Genomic DNA, 20,550 nt, shown 5'->3' with positions numbered 1-20,550 from the left:
AAATTTTATTGGCTTAATACAACTGCATCAAAATCACAATGGGATTTTTATCTAAGAAGTTGAAAAAATAATTCTAAAGCGCCCTGAAAAAAACCAATATGAATAAAAAGAATTTTAAAAAATTGCAACGTTAATAATGAGGGTTTACGCCTACTCAGAAAGTAAATTGCTTTTGGTGAGCAATCTGATAAATACTAAAAGCCTTAAAATTTGGGATTCTACTCACAAATCTTATTCCAAGGAAATTAAGGATATTAACAAAGCCACAAAGACTGCTATTTATAAAACCAAAATAACGTACACACTCAACACAAATAATTGGCTGTGTAAATTATGATACATCAATGCAACAAAATACTATGCAGGTATTAAAACTGCAGCTGAAGAGTCTGGATGCTTGGTAAAAACGGCGAGAATTAACTGCATCGGTATATCTACGTACCCTTCTACAAGCCCACTTGTAGACAATAAGGGAATTTAAGAAGATATAAATGGCAGAATAAATGCAGGAGAGAACTTGAGCTTGAGATTTCAGCAAATTTTGGAAGCTGGAAGGGAGAGAAGTAACTGTCTTAAAGCTGACGTGGCCTGAGATAACCAAAGGGGAAGCAAGATGGTTTGCGTCACAGAACCCAGAGCGGCTTGGGACTGCGAAGCACCAAAGGCCACAGGAAGCGAGGGCCAAGCCGAGGGGTGAAAGCGGGACACCGGGTGGACAGCAGCCCCGCCAGCACGCGCACGGGGCCAGCAGACCCCCAGACCTCGGCCCTGACCCATCAGCGCCTCCTGCCCCCTCAGACACGGGGCTTCGGCCCAGCTTGGGGACAGCAGGGGAGAGAGGGGAGCACGGTGCTGAACACACGGAGATAAAGGAAGTCTACCGTAATGAAAAGTAGGAACCCTGACGCTCCCTGTCCTCAGAGATCAGCCGTGTCCTTCTCAAGCACTCGATGAGAGGATTCCTTCGGGAAAAACCAAATACTCCTAAGACTAGACTGCCCGATACTAGAGTGGGAAAGGCGATGGGCGTAAGAGTAAAGAGCGAGCACGAACTGAGCTCCAATCCCAGCGCCGGCACGTGCGTGCCAGCGTTACTTTAAGCAAAGCACTTAACCTCTTTGGAACCTTTTTAGTTTCCTCCTCTGGCAATGGAGATAGCAGTGCCTATCTCCTGATGCCTTTGTGAGGATTAAACGTGTGAATGACTGTAAAGCCCTCCCTCCATCCCCATAAGAGGATTATACTTACCGGCCCACTGCCACTGCCCGGAATTTGCAACCCCTCCATGCAGGTGGAGATTTCCCTGCCCACACTCAGGCCTGGCCATGTCTAGCTTTGGCCAAATGAATGTGACTACACTGAAGTACAACGTATCTAAGCAGAAGCTTTAAAAGCCCTGCACGTTCTGCCAGCTCTCTTCCTCTTTCCCCTCCACAGTGAGAACCGCACGTCCCAGAGAGCTGCTCCTTTAGCCTGGATCGTAGAAGGAGAAGCACGGAAAAGAGCCATAGCAGTAGACCTACGGCCACCTTCAGCTGCCCACGTGAAACACTAGCAAGAAAAAATTGTCTACAGTAGAAAACCAGTGAGACTTGGGGGTTGTTTGTTACTGCTGCAAGGTCAACAAACTACAGAGACAACTCTGTATTTTTAAGTTCTCAAAAGCTTGTATTTTAGAAGTATCTGGAGAGTGAATCTTTAACAATATTCTTAATCCTAAGAATGTACTTGACCTCTAGTCAAGCAATTGAGGATCGTACCATTTGTGGTATCTAATGTGAGGGCTGTATGACCAGTTAATGAAGGAAGAGAACTCACATTAACTGATCATCTACAATACAGCACACCCTGTGCCATACATGATATTTCATTTAATCCTCATAACAACCTTATAGAGTAAGTTATACTTATAAGTTAAGTATTATCACCCTCCTTAATAAGAAGAGACAAGTAAGGCTCATGAAATTAAGTGATTTGTCTGTTCTGGAACAATCAGCAGTGTGAGCCTTCCAGTTCAGGTGGGTCTGTCTCCAAGCTCATTCCCTTCCACCCCTGCCTTGTACCACTCTTCCATGTGCCTTAATCTTTGTAAGCCACCTTCACCCTCCCACACACACACCCCCAATCACCTAGCACAACGCATGGCATGTTATAAGTGTTCAAAAAAAATACTTACTGAACTAGACTGAAGGGAAAACCTCCACCAAAAGACAAAAAAATGCAATTTCCATCTTACAGCATACAGCAAAATAGTGAAAATATAAAAACTTTCAAACTACAGCAAAAAGAAAATAGTATTAAATACACCTGAACAAAGATGGAATTTATAAACTTAGAAGCAGCTGAAGAAATCAGAGTAACAGACCAACAGATTTAAATAGATAAATAAATGAAACCTCAGTGTATCAAATACCCTCTTCCATAACAGGACCAAAGTTAAACAGTAAACTGCATGCCTCAAAAGAAGACTATAGTAAACAGCAGTTAATTTTCTGATTATATAAAGCATTTACACAAATACATTTTAAAAAATACTAAGATTTAATTGATCAAACAGGCAAAGAATATGAAATATTTACACATAAGGAAACACAAGATTAAACATTATTTAATAATATTAATAATAAATATTTTTAAAGAATCCTATAGTACCCAACAAAATATAAAGTAAAAAATATCTTTTTTTCAACTACCTAATGGAAAATTTATCTTTAAATGATAAAACTCAGTGTCAGCAAGGTTACAGTAAAATGTCTGTTCTCATATATTGCTGATGAAAGTATAAGTTAATTCAACTCTCTTGGAAGGTAACTGAAGGTAAAAATAGGTTTAAGCTATTTATACTCTTTGACCCAATGATTTTACTATGGGACTCTATCCCAAGGAGTAACCTTAAATATGGCAAAAGATGGGTATCACTGTTCTGGGGAGGGGAAGACCCGATCTAGGAGTCCAAACAGAACAATGAAATAATCTACGGTGCTCTTCCTTTTCTAGGATATTGAGCCTATTTAAAATTGTGTTGATGAAGACTACACAGTAATATGGGCAAAGAAATTGATTATATTATTATTTAAGGAACATAGAATTCAAAATTGTGCATACAAATTAGACTAGTTTATTATAAAATAAAACACTACCTATTTTCTGCGTTTTCTTATATGAAAATTCCTTTATTAACAAAAATGAAAAAAATGTGTATGTATTTTAAATGAGTAGAAATAATCTTGGGAGAAAAGAGAACAGTAAACAGTTGGAATATTTTTGAAAGTCTCAAAATCTTTTCTTATGCAAGCAAATATGCAATATTTCTCAGCAAGCAGAGAGAAGCAGTTTGGTGTACTGGTTAAGAGCAGACTTGGGAACCACACTGAGTGAAATCCTAGCTCTACCACTAAACACACAATTACCATGAAGTTACTTATACCTTTGAACCTCTGTGCCTCCAATTCTAAAATGGGGATAAATAATAACACCTACTTCACGGAGCTGTTGGTGAGCAATCAGCAAGTTAATACATGTAAGATGCTTAGAAACAGTGCTTGACGCAAGGCAAATGTTCTAATATCTGTCAGTTTTTGCTTACATATAAAAAATATACTGAAAAGGAATTAGTCTTTCTTGCTAAGAAAATGAACATACAGAACTATGAGTTCATCAGAGCCATTAATCAAAATTTAATCAATGTCCTTCCTAATACAAGCTAAGAAAATATTTAAATGTGTAAAAATATTCTTTCAGTACCAAGGGGCTGCTTCCTAAATTCCAAATTGAAAATTATTCCCAACATAAATAAGAAAATACAAAAGTATTACCTTGTTGATATCATCTGCTGTAAATCCACTTTGTTCTAAGAGTTCTCTGATTGCTTCTATACATTTATTAAAAAGTGGAGAACAGAGAAGTTCAAATCTTGCTCTGTACACACACACATACACAAATACACATACACACAGAGAAGACACAGAAAAAAGTCAAACAAGACATCTTTTTCTTGTGAAGGTTAATGACAAAACCTACTGTGATGAATCTCTTTAGAATAGGTTTATGATCAGAACAGGATGTTAAACACCCAGCAGTGCAATATCATGGGGTGAAAAGGTCTAGGTTATCCATTTACAAATGTATGAAGATGTTTAGTATTAAATTCAGATGGAAGATTATCTTACCCATAGCCTGCTTGTAAGCTTTCAAAACACCTAAAAATAAATACTCAGTGTATGGCATTTCTGACAATAAATCTATTGATCCAAATCAAACCACCATTTGGAAATTTTTGCTATTTTTATGTGTTAAAATTTTAAAAATTGTTTCTCACTACTTTTCTTTATAGTCTGAGCCTATGCTGCACATAGGTTTAGTTCTTTTGCACCGAGAAGCTTAAATGCTAGCAAATAAAATTACGAATTCTATTTCCTTCTTAAGAAATTCTATTTCCTTCTATTTCCTTATTAATAAGCAAACATATACTGAGTACTTGGACAAACTTAGCACTAAGTTAATATAAAGACTCTGTTGCCACAAAAGAGATTTAAATTCAATTTTTAACAACTTTCTTTTAGATTGTAGCTTGAAATCTCTCTTAAAAGATCTAGAGAACTTTCTGGAGCCACTGGCTACATGAGACTACTGAGCACTTGAACTGTGGCTAATGCTACTGAGGAACCGAATTTTTAATGTTATTTACCTGTAATTAATTAAAAAGTTTAAACAGCCACAGGTGGCAGTGCTGACCTGGAGTCTTCGAGAAAGCCCAGGGAGATGAGGAAGCTAAACTACAAGGGCCAGATGAAGAGAGAATTTAACCACACAGACTCAGTAAAAGCCTAAAAATAATATAATACTGTAATTCTGGACAACTTCACTATGCTTCCAAGTCATCCATTATCTTGTTGGGAGGTTTAAATTGTGCTAACGGTAGCTATTATTATTCTGAGGAATATGCAATGCAAAATGATAGGATGATAGGACAACGGCCTCCCTTGGACTTCCTGGGTGAAGGTGCAATCATTTGTAAGCAATGTTTTGGATTAAGTAAAAGATATGAGCATTAAAAACAATTTTATGCACATTAAAACTGTGTTTACTAAATGTCATAAAAGCTATTAAAATTTACAATGCTGCCAATGGATGACAGATCAAATAAAACCAAGAAAGGGATCAATCCTCAAAGTACTGTGATAGGTAACAGAACTCTGGAGTCAAAACTAGCTGGGTTTGAGTCCAAGGTCTGTCACTTACTAGCTGGATAACCTCGGACAAGAAATGAAACCTGTGTTTCAGCTTCCTCCTGTGTAAAGTAAGGAAAATAACAGTACTTACCTCATCAGGTTGTTAGGAGAATTTGAGAGTTAATACATAGAAAGTACTTAGAATACAGCCTGCCACACAGGGGTAACGATCAAGTTATAGTAACAACCACTGATACATGTGCAAGCCCCAGAGAGAACTAGGGACTATACAGATGGGACTGCTATTCAGTAAGAGAAACTCGCAAATCTCAAACTTCAAGTCTTCTCTCATCTTTCTTTCAAAGATCTAGGAATTGTAAAACAATTATACCCCAATAAAGATGTTAAAAAAAAAAAAAAGATCTAGGAAGCCCTTTTCACACACTGCTCTTTGTAGCTGTAAAATAACAGGGCAATCACAGCTGACATGATTACTTTGAGAACAGTTATTTAGTCTGACAAGAGTTGGACCCCAGAAGTAAAGACAGGAAAACTCCCCTTTTATAGAGGGCTAATAAACCTTAAATGAGCAAACGAAAAACCCAAAGTGAGAAAATTACACCTAAATGTGAATACACTTGAAAGTTTTTTAAGTTTTTTGAACTGCAGTTTTACCTGGACACATTGCAGTCAAAATCTTGACCTTTATACAATGAGTCAAGGAAACAATTGGCACTTCCCAAGGTTGACAAAGAATGTTTTGCAGTGTCAGCACTGTTCATCAGTTTCACCATGGCACGGGCATTTCCTCTCACGTCATGTTTGAAGGATCTAAATTAAAAATACAATCTTTGAAGTTTAAAAATTACTAGGTCATTTAGAATTTATTGTAACTAAAATCTGGATAATCCTTATTAGGATAACTATAAGCTCATGAATCAATATTAATACCAGATTTTAGTATCTCCAAAATATCCGAAGAAAATTCTCTGCATTTAAAGAAGTGTCTCAAGAAAAATGAATAATCAATATACTTAACACTTTGAATTGCTGGATTCTGTAATCACAATAATGGACTGTGCTTTGAAGAAGTACAGGAACCATCATCTTTTTGCAGATGAGACAAAAGGAGGTTAAAGGAGATTCATGCAACTGGGTCAAGTCTCACACCTCACCCGTTACAACCACAGCATGATTATTGTTTGAAGGCACAAAATTATCTGTCCAGCAAAAAAAAAAAAAAAAAAAAGAACTAAAAGTGCTTCTTCAGAGAAATTTGAAACATAACGAAATACGTAAAATTTTAGTTCCGCTACCTCCAAGGGGAGTTAATTGTTAAAACTGCTTGCTAAGTGGTGATGTTGATGGCCCTGATTTTAAACATGTTGAAAAACTGAAATCCATAGTAAAATTAACACAGCCCTTCCTTGAGTTGGAACTCCTTTACAACAAAAAGCAGTATAGGTCTTTATTAAAGAAATGAGAAATTATCACTTTTTCAAGACTTTTTTTTACCCAGTTTAGTCAAACTGATGAAAATGCTATTTCAGCTTCTTTTTACAGCAGGAATGTCCCAAATATAACCTTTATATATTTGACTCATGATGTGCCAAACAGGATTAGAATTTTGAATGGAATAATTATATCCAGCAACAAAACTAAAATATTCCTTGTGGTAGTAGATTAGTAATAAAATCAACACTCTGCAAGACATTCACTTACTGGAATGTAACTATAACATTATCTTCTACACCTGTAAAAACTGTTCAGAAGGTAGTCAGGCCTCAGTGCTTTTACCCTCCTTCATCCAGACATAAAAGCAACCACTGAAGAATTGAGGGAAAAATCCAAGTACACTGCACTGGGCAGCTTGGCCTCTGCTTCCCCGTTTACCAGAACAGACCTTAGAACTTTAGACACAAAAATATCCAGCGCACTGGAAAAAACATGTCCTCCTTTGAAGGGCAATTTCAAATAAATTAGGAAAAAATTAAACCTGAAGTGAAACTTCAATCGAAATATATCATCAAGTCCCTTTATACTCACCTCTGAAACTCAGAAGCTAGGTACTGTGCTAAGGTTTCTGTGAAATGTGTACCTCCAATGTTATTATCAGTGTTTGTTGAAAGAACACGATATATTCCACTGTTAACTTCCATGACACTGATAGATAAGGATGTTCCTCCAAGTTTGAATACCAAAATGTTGCTTAAGAAAAAAGATAACATGAGTAAGTTATGAGAGAATCACAGCATTGTAAAGCCAGGTTCGACTTCTTAAACTAACAAGTCACTATAAATCACATATGAGGAAACTGAAAATCTCACATGAGTAACTAAGTTGTCCATGGTCATCACTCAGTGATGACTTAAGCCTAGAAACCAGATCTTCTGATTTTAAGTCAAAGCTCTTTTTCATTTAGTTGTACTGGTAAAACTGTATTCTTCTGACTAACTAGAGTTCAAAACACTAACTTTTCAAAGTAAATAAAGAAGAGATTTGTAATTAAAGTGAATTTTAAGAGAATTAAACATAGAAATTTTATGTTAATATTGTCCTTGTTACTACTGCAATAACATGTTCTACAAAAGTAAAACATATGCAAAACTAGGAGCCAATTTCCTATGTATCAAAATCCAAAATTTCTGATACTGTAATTTATATTCTATATTTTAGTTTACCTAAAAAAAAATCTGCTAGTAATTTATACATATTAGGTTAATTGTGAGATATGAATGAAATGACACAATTAGGGGAAATTAACACATCTGAATTGATTTCCCTAAAATTACACGATGTGTCAGATCTATTAAGACAAGTTTTATAATTAAATTAGGAGTATGTCTTACTATTTCATTAAGTCTTATTTCAATGAAGTCTTAAATCCCCATACTGGCTTTTCCCCCATCTCCTGCCAAGACAAATGTACATAAAAGACCTCACTGTTTCTAAGCATGTTTAATAATTAGAATTGGTAGTAAAATTAACGGTGCCCTAGAGCTTCAGCTGGAACTTGGCTGGGCTTATAAATTTCAAATCTTCCTCCACTAAGGGGACAAAGTGTAGGTGATAAGAGAAGGGCGGAAAAGCTCAACCTTCCCTCCTGCCTGTTATACTCTTTCTCTGCTTTCCTAGGACATCTTTCTCATCTATTTGAAAAACTCCAGGTGAGAGTTTCGATGTCTTTCCATCCATAAAGGCTTGGAACCTTTAGATTGGAACCTATGTAACAATCTCTACTGAAATAATTGCTATAATCTAAAATGTTTTCTGCAGTGAAAAACTTAAAGCTGCAAATATGGTTTTTACCTTTTTCCAGTGGGGGAGTCTTGTCCAATCCCATAAGCCAAAAGAGCTGCAGAAGGTTCGTGGATTAACCGCAAAACATTGAACCCAGCAGCTCTGGCTGCTTCCCTGTGGACAATTTACTTTTAATACATTTAGTATCACAACATGTTGAAGTCTACATTTTTAGAAATGCTCTGCTGAAGATTTTATGCAATAGCATATAAGACTTTGTAAGTAGAACATGAAGGGTAATGATCTTTAGAAGATAACAGAACATAAGAAACAGACCTAAGTCTTTAAGCGTAGATCACTTCCTGTTTAAAATAATAATGTTCAGAGTCTATTTCCCTGACAAAGAAAATAACGTGCTTATATTGAGTAAGGAAGAGAAAGCTCTCCAAGTGCTCAAGCTTACAAACTTTAGAAAGAGATTAGAACATATTTATAATACATTTTAGCATTTTCCAACTTCTTTAATTTAGGGTCACAGTTTTAACACCCCACAAGTGCAAGTAAATAAAGCAATTCTCTGCCCCAGAAGCAACTCAGGTGTTCAGCAAAGCCCCATAGGGAACTCTATCCACAGAGCAAAAGACTGGGTGCTTGCCAATTACATTTGCATAACAACCTATAAAAACTAAATATAACTTTTTGTTTAGATGTTAACCTAAGGTGAAAAAATAATCGTAAATATTTTCTAAAATTGCTTATTTTTATATAATTCCCACGTAAGCCTTAATTACATGACACTAAGGCAAAGTGATTCATAAACATCAACTTAACCTGGTAATCAAAAACATTTCCAATCAAAATAGCTAAGAAAGTACATTTAATTTTATGTTCTTTTGACATTTCATAAAATAAAGGAACTATTAATGATTACTACCATAACTTTTTACCACACGATTTACATATGTAAATATACATGTATTTACAAATACAACTTTATTGTGTAAGTTATTTTCGAATGCAATTTTACCTTTCACTATATAGTGATACTGTGAAATCTGTTATTTCCTTTAACTAAGCAAGTAAAAGAAACCCCATATTATACTTACCCAAGAGCATTTTTTTGTTTTTCTCCAAAATCAAATGGAACAGTAATAACTACATCATTTGCATCTGAGCCCAAGACAGAATGTGCTGTTTCTGTACGTGAAAAAAATATTTTAAAAGTTCATGAAACGTACTGTGGTAATCATGTCATGATATACATAAGTCAAATCATTACGCTGTACACCTTATACAGTGCTGTATGTCAATGATATCTCAATAAAATGGGAAGAAAAAATATATATAAAAATAAATTCTGATGATACACAAAAATGTCAAGCGATACTCTGAGGTTTGTTAATTTGAGCCAAAGACATTCTCACTATAAGGATTTGCCAGTTCACTTGACTGCTCCACCCCAATGATCTTCTCTTGCTCTCTTAAATTGTGCACTACTTTTTTGTGGTTTTGGTATAGTTTGTGGACATGGAACTAAGTACTTTCCAAAGTGCCTTGCTCTTAGGCTTCCAAGTTTCAACCACCTCCCAAATTAGACGGGTTCTTAGACAACGAGCTTCCAATGCACTAATGTGCAGACCAACGACCATGGTGAAAGGCTGCCTTCCATCCCACAAATCCATTACACATTCCAGAGCTGAAGTAAGCCTTGTCAGTAATCTACTCCAGAACCCCTCAAGTTGCTCCACAGATGGCTGCTCAGCTAGCTCCAAGCCTTCACCTGAAGTGGAGATAAAACCAGACCTACTTAATCTGCCTAAATTACTGTGGAGAGTGCATTGTCAATCTTGAAAGAGATACGACATTCACTATTCACCAAGCTTATTGGCCACTTCATCTTTTTAAAAAAAATACTTATTTATTTGGCTGCACTGGGTCTTAGTTGCCGCATGTGGGATCTTTAGTTGCGGCATGCGAACTCTTAGTTGCAGCATGCGTGTGGGATCTAGTTCCCTGAGCAGGGATTGTACTCGGTCCCCTGCGTTGGGAGCGCAGAGTCTTAGCCACTGGACCACCTGGTCACTTCATCTTAAGAAGTTTTGAAAATGCTAATTTGGCCCCATCCATTTACATTACTTCTAGGGAAACCAAGGTCAGGGAAATAAGTCATTTAACCACGGTCACATAGCCAGTTAGTGGCCCGGGCAGGTCTAGCATAATTTAGGTCTCCTCACTGCTCATTCGCTCAATCACCCTGCTTATTAGCCCCAGATCAAAAACCATCTCTAGATTTTTTTAAAGGTGAGTTTTTAAAAAGATCTTTTCTTTTGCTCAATACCTTTCATTTTACTAAATATCAGTCTGGCAACATCTTCTGGGCTGACAAATTTCTTTTCTTCTCCAGTATCTATTTCATAGCGTAATTTCCCATTTTTTTCAATGACCTATGAAGGAAATTATGAGTGTGTTAAATAAGGAATGATTTTAATAAAAATACAGTTTCAAATCAATATAACTGGCAATTACTTTGTGTAACAGGGAAATAATAATAGAAGCATACTCACTAAACACTTACTATCCCTGATGTATTTCTGAGCCTGTGGATCATCAGAGCTGTCCATAGAGATAAACATAGTTAAATATTTATATCACTATTATTGACATATAAGTTTTAAAGAAGACTATATTCTTCAATACCACTTGACAAATATAAAAATATAAACAAAATTAAGTTGCTTAATATTAAAAGAAATCTTGCAATAGGGTAGGTTTAGACGGTAGGAATGAATGGCTGCGGAATTTACAAGGTTGAGTAATTCTATTAAAGTGCTAACTTCACATTTGAAAGTGAATAGCTCTTCCTTGTTCTGATCTTACTATCAACAGGTGTTAAACATTTGGGGATGATTTTCATAATATCAATGATTTTATGTCATATATACTCGTATCTTTGATCCTGAAGACCCAACCACTGAGATAAAAAGGACAAAAGGACCACAAACTAATGGCAAACCAGAATACCTAGCACCATCTTTGCTGCTTGGTTTCTGAATACGAATCAGTGCCTGAAACCTGAAAGGACTAAGCAAAAGTATGAATATTATATATGTAAAAGTGCAGACTACTGCAGGTAGATAGATATATAATATCCTATACAAAGTAGGCACTAAACAATTGTGTATGGCAATGGAAAAATTAAAACAATGGGTGTTATGTTGCTCAAAATAGTAATACGAATTAATGCAGACTGCAAAATGTTTTCACATGTATTACCTTATCTGATCTTCCCAACACTATAAGGGGCAGAGTCAGTACTTGATCCCAGGCCTTCTCTACCAGGCTAGGGTTTAGACTGCCTCGCGGTGAGATGCTAAATGACTAAGGTACTTTTGCCGTGAGCAGGGACAGGAGTCTGATCTTTGGCTTAATTTCAACTAGAAACGAAGATGAGGTAGACCCTTTCACTAAATCCTTCTTGCAAGGGGCAGTGGCTATTCTGTCCAGAGACCAGTCTTAACTGTTTAGTAACAGCAGGTGAAATTTAACACTGGCTAATTGCTGAAGGGTAACTGAACATCTGAGGACCCTAATCTTGTAAAGGGGAAAATGCCCAAAGTCACATGACTAATTAATAGAACAACTGGCTGGAATCCAGATCTTTAAGGCAAGGTTTAATATTCTTTCCACTAGACTTCCCCCACCCCTGCCCCTTTTCTAAACCCAATATTTATACTAGCTCCTGGACAAATATTTTAAGGGTAAGAAAAAAAAGATTAAGTGTGCCCACAGTAATTTTTTTTTCCTACCAATACTGTAATTTTGGCATGACACTTAGTGGTTCTGTTTCCTTTAGGACAGAATTTAAGTCAACCAGGATAATTTCACCAAATAGCTATCTATCACTCAGACAAGATAACTTGCCAGAAAAGGATATTTTAATGGAATTTATAGAACTCTGAGAAACGGAAAATTCTTTCTCAATTGCCATGCAGAGAGGGCCTCGCTCAGGTGAGGCCAGAAGCACACGTAGCTCTGAGGGCCACAGAGAGGCCAGACCCTGGAGGTTAGCCAGCGGAGGAGCAGAAAGCAGAGAATGGAGGTGACGACAAACGATCACGGTAGCGCCAGAAAGTAGTGGACTGACCACAGCCAGGTACAGATGACAACTTTATTTGTCCACACCAGGATTGAGTTACTGAACAGAGACAGAGGGTGGTGGCAGGCTGGCATACACAGCGCCATTTACGTGGAGGGCTTCAGGAGGCAGGCAGAGCATCACTCCTAGCAGGGTACCAGGGCCTTCATCCTGCCCCTCCCCCTCCCTCCTGAAGGGCCCTGCCCCGCACTCACCAGCACTCACCAGCGCTCACGTACTGCCGGGCTTCTTCCCCCCAACTCTCCCAGTACAGAGCCCACCCGGTCTGGAAACGTCTGTCTTTACATTCATCTGCCCACTGGGCCCTCACACAGCTCCTGCGAGGTAGCAGGGATAGCCTCCCACTGGATAGCGGAGGGGCCTGAGGTACAGAATGGTAAAGTGACCTGCCTGCAGACTGACAGGGAGTCACGGCTGGGCCTACAGCTCAGACAGCATTTCTGGGCCTGTTTCTCTACAGCCTCCCCTTATTACGACTTCTCTCCTCTTCACAAGGTTTGGCCTGTTTTTAAAGATTTTTCCCTTGTTTTATTCCTAACCTTACTCTGCCCATTAGACCTGCACACTACTACCTCCCAAGTTCACCTTGACTTCTGCTCTTCAGCACTTCTCTTATCTCAAATAAATCCCTGCCTATGTACTTTGCTACCATTAATAGATTAATATAGTACAGGCCTAACTCTTTCAAGTACTTCCCTGTTTTTCCAGAAAGTCTACCTATCTACAGTAGTGTTATCCAGTTGTAACTGACATGGACCCCTCCACGTAAGGGCCTAAAACTGAGAAAAAAAAATTATATATCTCCATTTCCGTGCCTTAAACATACGCTCTTTTAAAGCACGGAATCTGTGTCTGGGTGTGGTGCTTACAGAAGTTCAAAAGTACATTCATAAATATTAATGCCATAGAATGCTTCCTTACAACACAATTGTTACCAGGATTTCACATACGTTAATACGCTGCTGTGTCTGAAAATATCGCAATCAGAATTTCACTTTGCCTTTTGTTATGCTATTCATCTAATTTTTTAGAACTGGAAGGTACAAGAAATGTCACCTAGTACAAACCTCTCATTTTAGAGACAAACCGAGGCACAAAAAGGGCAAGTGATCTGCTCAGTGTAACGAAGTGTGGCAGCATTAGAATTTGGGGGTTCTGGCTAGATTCCAGTGTGTTCTACCTCACGCTGCCTCCTACAAAATGGCCCATTCCCCAGAGGAACCTGCCATCTATTCCTGCTCCCCATATGTTCCCACTGTGGTCTGGACCATTTCTCCACCTATTGCTATTTCCAGCATTTAGGTAAGCAACCAATCTGGCAAAATAGAAAATTAAACCTCTCCCAACATGCCTGCACTTTTTTTCCAGCCTCTTGATTACAGGAAAGCTCTTTACGTTCTAAGTCTCCCTTTTGTACTTTCTGAAAGTACTAAATAACAGCTAAGAGCTTTAAGTTAGGTTAACGATGGTCAGTAATGGCTTCCTTTCTAGAGTAAATTGGAAGCATGGCTCAACACCATCATATCTCCTCTAGGATGTGTATGTTTTGGAGGGAAAAGGGGATGGATTTGTGGAGGGTTGGTGCTTAAAGAGAGCTAGCTATTGCAGGCCGTCCTTATACACACCACCCAACTGTTCCCAAAGCTGTTCTATTCCATCATATGCCATTAATGAGGTGAACTTTTGTCTATAACGTGTGAGAAAAAGTGACTTTGGAAAGTTCCCTAAAAGAAAAGTTTTCTAGGGCTTGCCTTCTGTAACATACTAGACAGAAAAAAGGCTAACAGAGAAGAACAAAATTAGCTAAAAGCATTTGGGAAACTGATATCATCTGAATTGTTTCCACGAGGTCCAAATGGCAAACCAATGCTCAAGATATATAATTAGGCATAATCATGGAACCTAAAAAATATGGAATGCAAAGAATTTACTTACATGTAATATTTTATAAGACAGCCAATTTCTCATTATATCAAAGATGATCAATATGAACCAAAACGCACGATTGTGGCTCCCTGTCAGTTGTGAATTATACCCATAGTGTTAAGAGACTGAGGACTAGTAAAATGGAGGGAAAGATGGTTTGACTATTGAGTGTGTGCTACTCGGTATGTCACAGACACAGCAGTGAAAATATGAGATAAAGGTACCAATACGTGTTGTGTCTATGTTAGCCTCACGAGCTATAGAGAGATTTAAAGAAGTGAAGCTTGTAAACTCCAGGAAGCAGTCAAGTTAAACTAGTAGATTCAAGCAATGAGGTCTTGGTATACAGCCCTAATTCTACATCTTGTCAGCTACTGTGCTTCATCCTAGCCTGACCTCAGCCAAGGTCATATGCTTTAATAACTTACATGTGTATAGTGCTTTTAAACTTTTAAACCCTTTCACATCTATTTAAGCCATCTGATCCTCACAACAACCCTGTGAGGTAGGCAGGCTGCCCCCTTTTAACAGCCGAGGAAACTGGTGTTGAGAGGTAAACTAAGTTGTCCCGCATCAGTGGTGAAGCCAGGGCTAACTAGTTCTCTGGACTTGCCTGCTTCCGTTGTCTACTAGGTCACCTCTCACGTTTCTGAAACGTCTTTCAACTAGTGGAGACGCTTGGGAGAAGCAAGTATTCTACCCTTGAATATTCTAGTATTACTACCCTTCTGCACGTTAATGGTCCATCCACTCTTTTTTTTTCCTGAGGACACGGAAAAGGAGGCAGGCTACCAGAAGGCAGACGTTGGACCCGGGCCTCTGCCAGAGTAGGAAATACACCCTTGTGTGATCAGCTCCTAACTTTTGGTGTTTGAAATTAACCTCTGAAGCAACTTTTCAAGCCCTAGCTGGAAAGCACCGGTTGCCTCTTCCACCGCTGTGGCCAAGCGTCTGACGGCGACCACCGCATCCCTGCGCAGCTCGTTGGCTGTGTCCTGCTGAGCACTGGCCTCCTCGCCAATGGCAATCAGCCGGTCCAATTTTTCCTCCTCCCGCTTTGAAAGTTCTCGCGCCAATCTCCTGTTTTCTGCCAACTCGGCTGCGATAGTCCTGGCCACGGACCGCCTTCTTCGCCTTGCCCACCTGGGAGGGGGCTCACTGGTCAAAGGCCCATCCCCACCAGAAACAAAAGGAACTCTGGAGGAGGAGCCCGGAGGCCGCTGTGCCGAGGCCACCCCGGGAGTGTTTCGGCTGGAGCTGGTGCAGGGGCTGGGCTCACCGGACACCCCCAGTCTGGTCACGGGGCTGCTCTGACAGGGAGCAGCTGCACCTCTGAAAAGGTGGTGGGAGCTGCTGTAGCTGGGGGTCCCTTGAGAGCACCCTGAAAAACAAAGCAACAATGTTGCAGAGATTACATTCCTGCTACGGGAATGCTTGGAGCCAGCAGCAGAGCTGAGGGACAGTGACAAAGCTATGGTATTCCCAGCAAGGCCTCTTTCCACAAGGGATGGGGAAGAATTCACTTCCTTATCTGGACATTTTGTTCTGTTGCAATCACACATCCAAAACCTCTCCCCTCGCCTTCCTGAGCCCCCTTCCACATAGCTATCCAACCTACTCTACAGCCACAAATTCCTAAGTCTCCATTATTAACAATGCCCAAACTAGTCTGGTTCTAAGGAGTGCTTCCAGGTTTAAAGGAGCTCTAATATCTTACATACCTAGGGTCACGCCTCTTAAAAACCTGAAGCCCTTTATCTTACCATTAGATTTAAAAAAGAGGGCAGGGGGCAGAAATAGGGACTATGCTGACAAGGTCACCATCCAAACATGTAACGATTAGAAACAAGTGACTCTGGGACCTTGATCCTTCACACGCTGGGGAGTTACCTGCACCCGAAGATTCATCCCAGGAGTCCTCAAGGTCACTGGTTTCTCGCATCTGGTCACTGATCCTCAGTTGACAATCCTCATCTGGTTCCTTAACTGTTTTCAAGACAGGCTGATGATCTGCTGCCTGAGTCCTCTTTGCTCCCAGAATGCTGGCTCCTTCTTCTCCTGGGGTGTCAGGGGCCGCTAAGTTCCGATCACAGTGCTTGGCCCAAGCAGCATCCTCCATTACGTTGTCTGCGTCAGTCACTATCTGATTTCGGAGAAGCTGATCCAACGTATCATAAAAGGGACAGTGTGGTGGATCACCCATACTTGTGGCGTGGGCCACATAGGCCTTTAAATATAATGCCTTCAGGACTTTGAACTTGGAGCGGCACTGACGCTCGGTGCGGCGGAAGCCTTCCTGCTGCATCCGCTTAGACACAGCCTGGTAGACGTCTGCATTGTGATGCACGGTCTGGAGGCGCTGAATATACTCTGCCTCACCTAGTATGGAGAGAAGCGTGCGTGTCTCCTGTCTGGACCACCGGATGCCTGCGCTGCTATTGGAAGTGGCCATAGCGGACTGGGAAGGAAGGCTAGCTGGAGGAGGCTCCTGGGCAGCAAGGTGCCGATCTGAAGGTGTGGGGAGGCTCTGTGTGCTCAGGTCTATCTCCAGGAGCCAGCCGATTCTTCCCTCTCAGGGCTAATTGCTGAGAAGCCAGGTCCAAGGACCGCATTTCTGGCTGGAAGGCCACAGGGGAATGAAAGTTACAGGGATGGGTAAGGATAATTGTGGCAGCAAGTTAAGCGGTGCTACCTGTAAGTAGGCTGCAAAGAGGCAGGATGCCAACACTGAGAAAGCCCAACTTTGGGAGTTCGCTCAGGATGGGTACTGGATCGAGGGCTAAAAAGGGCCTTACTGGCTTGGTAACAAGGGGACTGGCTCCTCCACAAAGGGCAGAATGCTTCCAAGGCTGAGACCTGGTACAACTGTGTATCTATAAAAATCACCATTAACTTCTAAGCAGACAGACCGAGGCGGAGAAATGCCTGGACCATGAGGCAGCTCATTCTGGAGAAGTCCTAGCAGGACCATGGCACAGCAATACATGTCTAAAGGGGCTCATTCCTTACTAACCTTGGTCTAAGTAGCATGCTGTGGCTACGTATTACCCAGCTGACTGTCACCATTGCACTCTTTTGTTAAAAGGTAACTTCCAGGGCCAGAAAAGTGAGCTGAAGTTGTTCTTGCTAATACAAAGCTTTTTGCATAATATGGCAGAAGACCTCCATGTCTTTACTTCCACCACCTGCCCCAAAATAGCAGCAAAAAAACAAAGAGGGCTACCAAGGCGATGGATCTGTGGAACTGTTCTGTATCTTGATTATATCAATGCCAGTACCTTGGTTGTGATACTGTAGTATAGTTTTGCAAGACGTTACCACTGGGAGAAAATGGTAAATCCAATAATACATTCCATCTCTCTGTATCATTTCTGGTAACAGTATGTAAATCTACCATTATCTCAAAAAAAAAAGTTTACTTAAAAAATACATTGTTGGCTGCTTACAATGAGTGAATCTAGCTTCTACAACTCCCTGATTTTTTTTTCAGTCTATAATTTGAAAATTTTTGACACCAACTCAAATTATTTCCAATATGCTCAGTACTAAATTTTGTCAACAGATAAATGGATATGGGAATATATGTATCATCAGAGAATATTTGAATTCTCTCTGAAATACTACAAGTTTTGATGTAATGCATAAAGATCCTAAGGGGAAAAAAATGAGTATCAAATTCAGTTTAACTAAACACAGGTAAGGGATAGTAAAAAATATCTGTATGTATAAAAGAAATAAATTTTAAATTTAATCCATGATCCCCCAATCCTAAAGTCAACACAAGGAAATTTCTACCTAAATTCTTAACTGACGAAGTAGAAAGGAAAGAACCTGGGGCTAACGGTTAGGCACCCTGGACTGCAGTCCTTTCTAGTTTACCCCCCAACTAATTTAGGGATATCTAACTTCTGTGTGCCTTGATTTTCTCATCTAGAAATGGGAAGGGATAAAACCTGCCTGACAATCTTACAGGGATTTGAGAGGATTAAATAAAATAATAGATGTGAAAGCACTTTGAAAATTTAAAAACACTATAGCAAGTATTACAACTCCAGTGAAAATGAAAACCCCTAATTATCATGGTAATCTATAATTTGAGGAGACAGAAGTCTGGGGAAGCGAGCCTCTTTAATCTTTTAATTAAAGTTACAACAGCTGATTAACCTGATTCTTAAGACATTAATTAAGCTGTTTCCCTAATGCTTAAATTTGAAAGCCAACTGTTAAACTTAGTTCCCAGAAAGTGTCACAAAAAGATCTGAGGAAGAAAATCAATAGCTTCTACATAAATATTTCACCAATTATAACAGATTCCACGAAATTCAACTACAGTGCAAAGAAATCTTCAAATTCGCACACAATCTTTCAAGTTCCCTCAGTTAAAAAAGTACTGTACAAATGTGATAAGTCCAAATTCCCACCTCTGGATGACACAAATTATCAAAACTAAATGTATGTTGGCATCTATCAATACTAACAGATCTGAAAGCAAGAAACAATTGTCTGAGTGAATCCCATCCTTGAGAAGACTCAGCAGAAGATAATATCAGAAGATAACAGCCTGTGAAATGACCCAGTCATAAAAAACAATGAAAAAACACACTGGCGTTTCTAGTTTCATTTCACATTACACTTAGAATGTATAAACACGTTTTTATTACCATGGGTAAAAGTATTATTTTATTCCATACCTTCTGCCAAGGATCTGCTTTACTTTCATTACTGTATTTGAAATATTCCTCATTCTACTTTGTTTTGCTGCCAATCCAACAACCTGAAAAAGAGCAATATATTACAACGCACATAATTTTTTCCTTATTTCAAAGTTCAAAAATGAGGGGAACAGTACCTCTTCATTTTCTGAGTAAGCAACAACAGCTGGAGTAACTCTGTCACCTGCATCATTGGCGACCACATCAGCCCGGCCATCCTGGAGAAAAATACGCAACTGTATTAGTTCTTTTGTGATGAAATATACAGTCTCTTTAGATATATTCAGACATGGGTGGGCCAGTGTTACTCTGACATATATGTGGAGAGAAAAACTGCTTTATCATTATTTTAAACAAGTAGATTTAATTGTCCTTATCAATTTCCTAGATTTTAATTAAGATCAGAATTCCATGAAGAACTACCTCATTTTTTTCAGTCTGCTCTGCATAGTGGATAACAGAACAGACATAATAACAACCTATCTATGTACAATAACAAGCCTTATCGCGTTAAACTTCCTACTTCTCTTCCTTTCCCTATAAATGCATCTTTCTTCACTCTCTACATGTGATGAAGTAGCATTAAACCCTTTGGCTTTTCCTTACAAATCATTTGACATTTAAACGTGAGACTAGGATCAGGGCTGTCCCTCATTATTGCTCCTTCCACCTGCCCACTGATGACAGGAAGCCCCGAACTCCTAGTCAGGCTCTCTCATTTCCAGAAAGGACAACTGAATAGAGCACACACCATCACCTGGCTGCACACGCTTCGCGGGATCAACACCTCCAGTTCCAGAATGCGGCCACCCCGCGTTCTGGCCAACGTCCAGAAACCTCCGGGTACCACACTTTCAGGTCCCCCTCGGGGCCTCCAGCGCCCGCGATGTCCCGGGTCCGCCCTCCCCTCGGGGCCTCCTGCGCCCGCGATGTCCCGGGTCCGCCCCCCCTCGGGGCCTCCTGCGCCCGCGAGGTCCCGGGTCCGCCCCCGCTCGGGGGGCTCCTGCGCCCGTGAGGTCCCGGGTCCGCAGCGGCCTTCCTTGAGGAGCCGCGGGGGACGAGGCCAGGTCCGCCCAGCTCTCAGCCCGAAACTTCCCCACAGAATCACCTCTCCGCGCGACGTCCCCAGAACGGCGACACGCCGTTCACAGCCCCGCAGGAGACCAAAGGACTTGGCCTCGCACCCAGAGAACTGGGTACGCGCAGCCCAAGTCCCCGAGTCCCTCACCTTATAGACGGCCACACAGGCTGATGTGCAGCCTAGGTGAACCCCGATGGCCGCCATGAGGCGGCAGAGACGGCGGTAGCAGTAACGACCGGTGCCCCCGGCCGCAAGAGCGCCAGG

General features: G+C 40.2%; 2 protein-coding genes across 3 annotated transcripts in view; both read right to left on the bottom strand.

Moving 5' to 3' along the window:
- HSPA14 (heat shock protein family A (Hsp70) member 14) overlaps nt 1–20,538 on the bottom strand; it is a 35,780-nt gene extending 15,242 nt beyond the window's left edge. Inside the window, exons 1-10 of one of the 2 annotated variants that reach the window (XM_082853046.1) lie at nt 20,434–20,538; nt 19,343–19,423; nt 19,185–19,267; nt 10,976–11,024; nt 10,750–10,855; nt 9,518–9,608; nt 8,481–8,585; nt 7,218–7,379; nt 5,847–6,002; nt 3,816–3,918 (exon numbers count right to left, since the gene is read on the bottom strand). In XM_082853046.1, the coding sequence (XP_082709172.1) occupies nt 3,816–3,918; nt 5,847–6,002; nt 7,218–7,379; nt 8,481–8,585; nt 9,518–9,608; nt 10,750–10,855; nt 10,976–11,024; nt 19,185–19,267; nt 19,343–19,423; nt 20,434–20,490 (993 nt within the window). In that variant the 5' untranslated portion in view covers nt 20,491–20,538. Of the gene's footprint in view, nt 1–3,815; nt 3,919–5,846; nt 6,003–7,217; nt 7,380–8,480; nt 8,586–9,517; nt 9,609–10,749; nt 10,856–10,975; nt 11,025–19,184; nt 19,268–19,342; nt 19,424–20,433 lie in introns of those variants that run through there. The other variant, XM_082853047.1, reaches the window with a different exon arrangement.
- Nucleotides 12,910–19,266, bottom strand: MSANTD7 (Myb/SANT DNA binding domain containing 7). The gene is made up of 3 exons (XM_082853054.1): nt 19,185–19,266; nt 16,384–17,111; nt 12,910–15,874 (listed from the first exon to the last, which is right to left on the bottom strand). The coding sequence occupies exons 2-3, from the start codon at nt 16,943–16,945 to the stop codon at nt 15,351–15,353; spliced, it is 1,086 nt and encodes a 361-aa protein (XP_082709180.1). The 5' UTR covers nt 16,946–17,111; nt 19,185–19,266; the 3' UTR covers nt 12,910–15,350.
- Nucleotides 20,539–20,550: the final 12 nt, after the last annotated feature.

This window comes from Leucopleurus acutus (assembly GCF_964270905.1).
Source record: "Leucopleurus acutus genome assembly, chromosome: 1".
Taxonomy (NCBI): Eukaryota; Metazoa; Chordata; class Mammalia; order Artiodactyla; family Delphinidae; genus Leucopleurus; species Leucopleurus acutus.
This window is presented reverse-complemented; position numbering and strand designations above follow the sequence as displayed.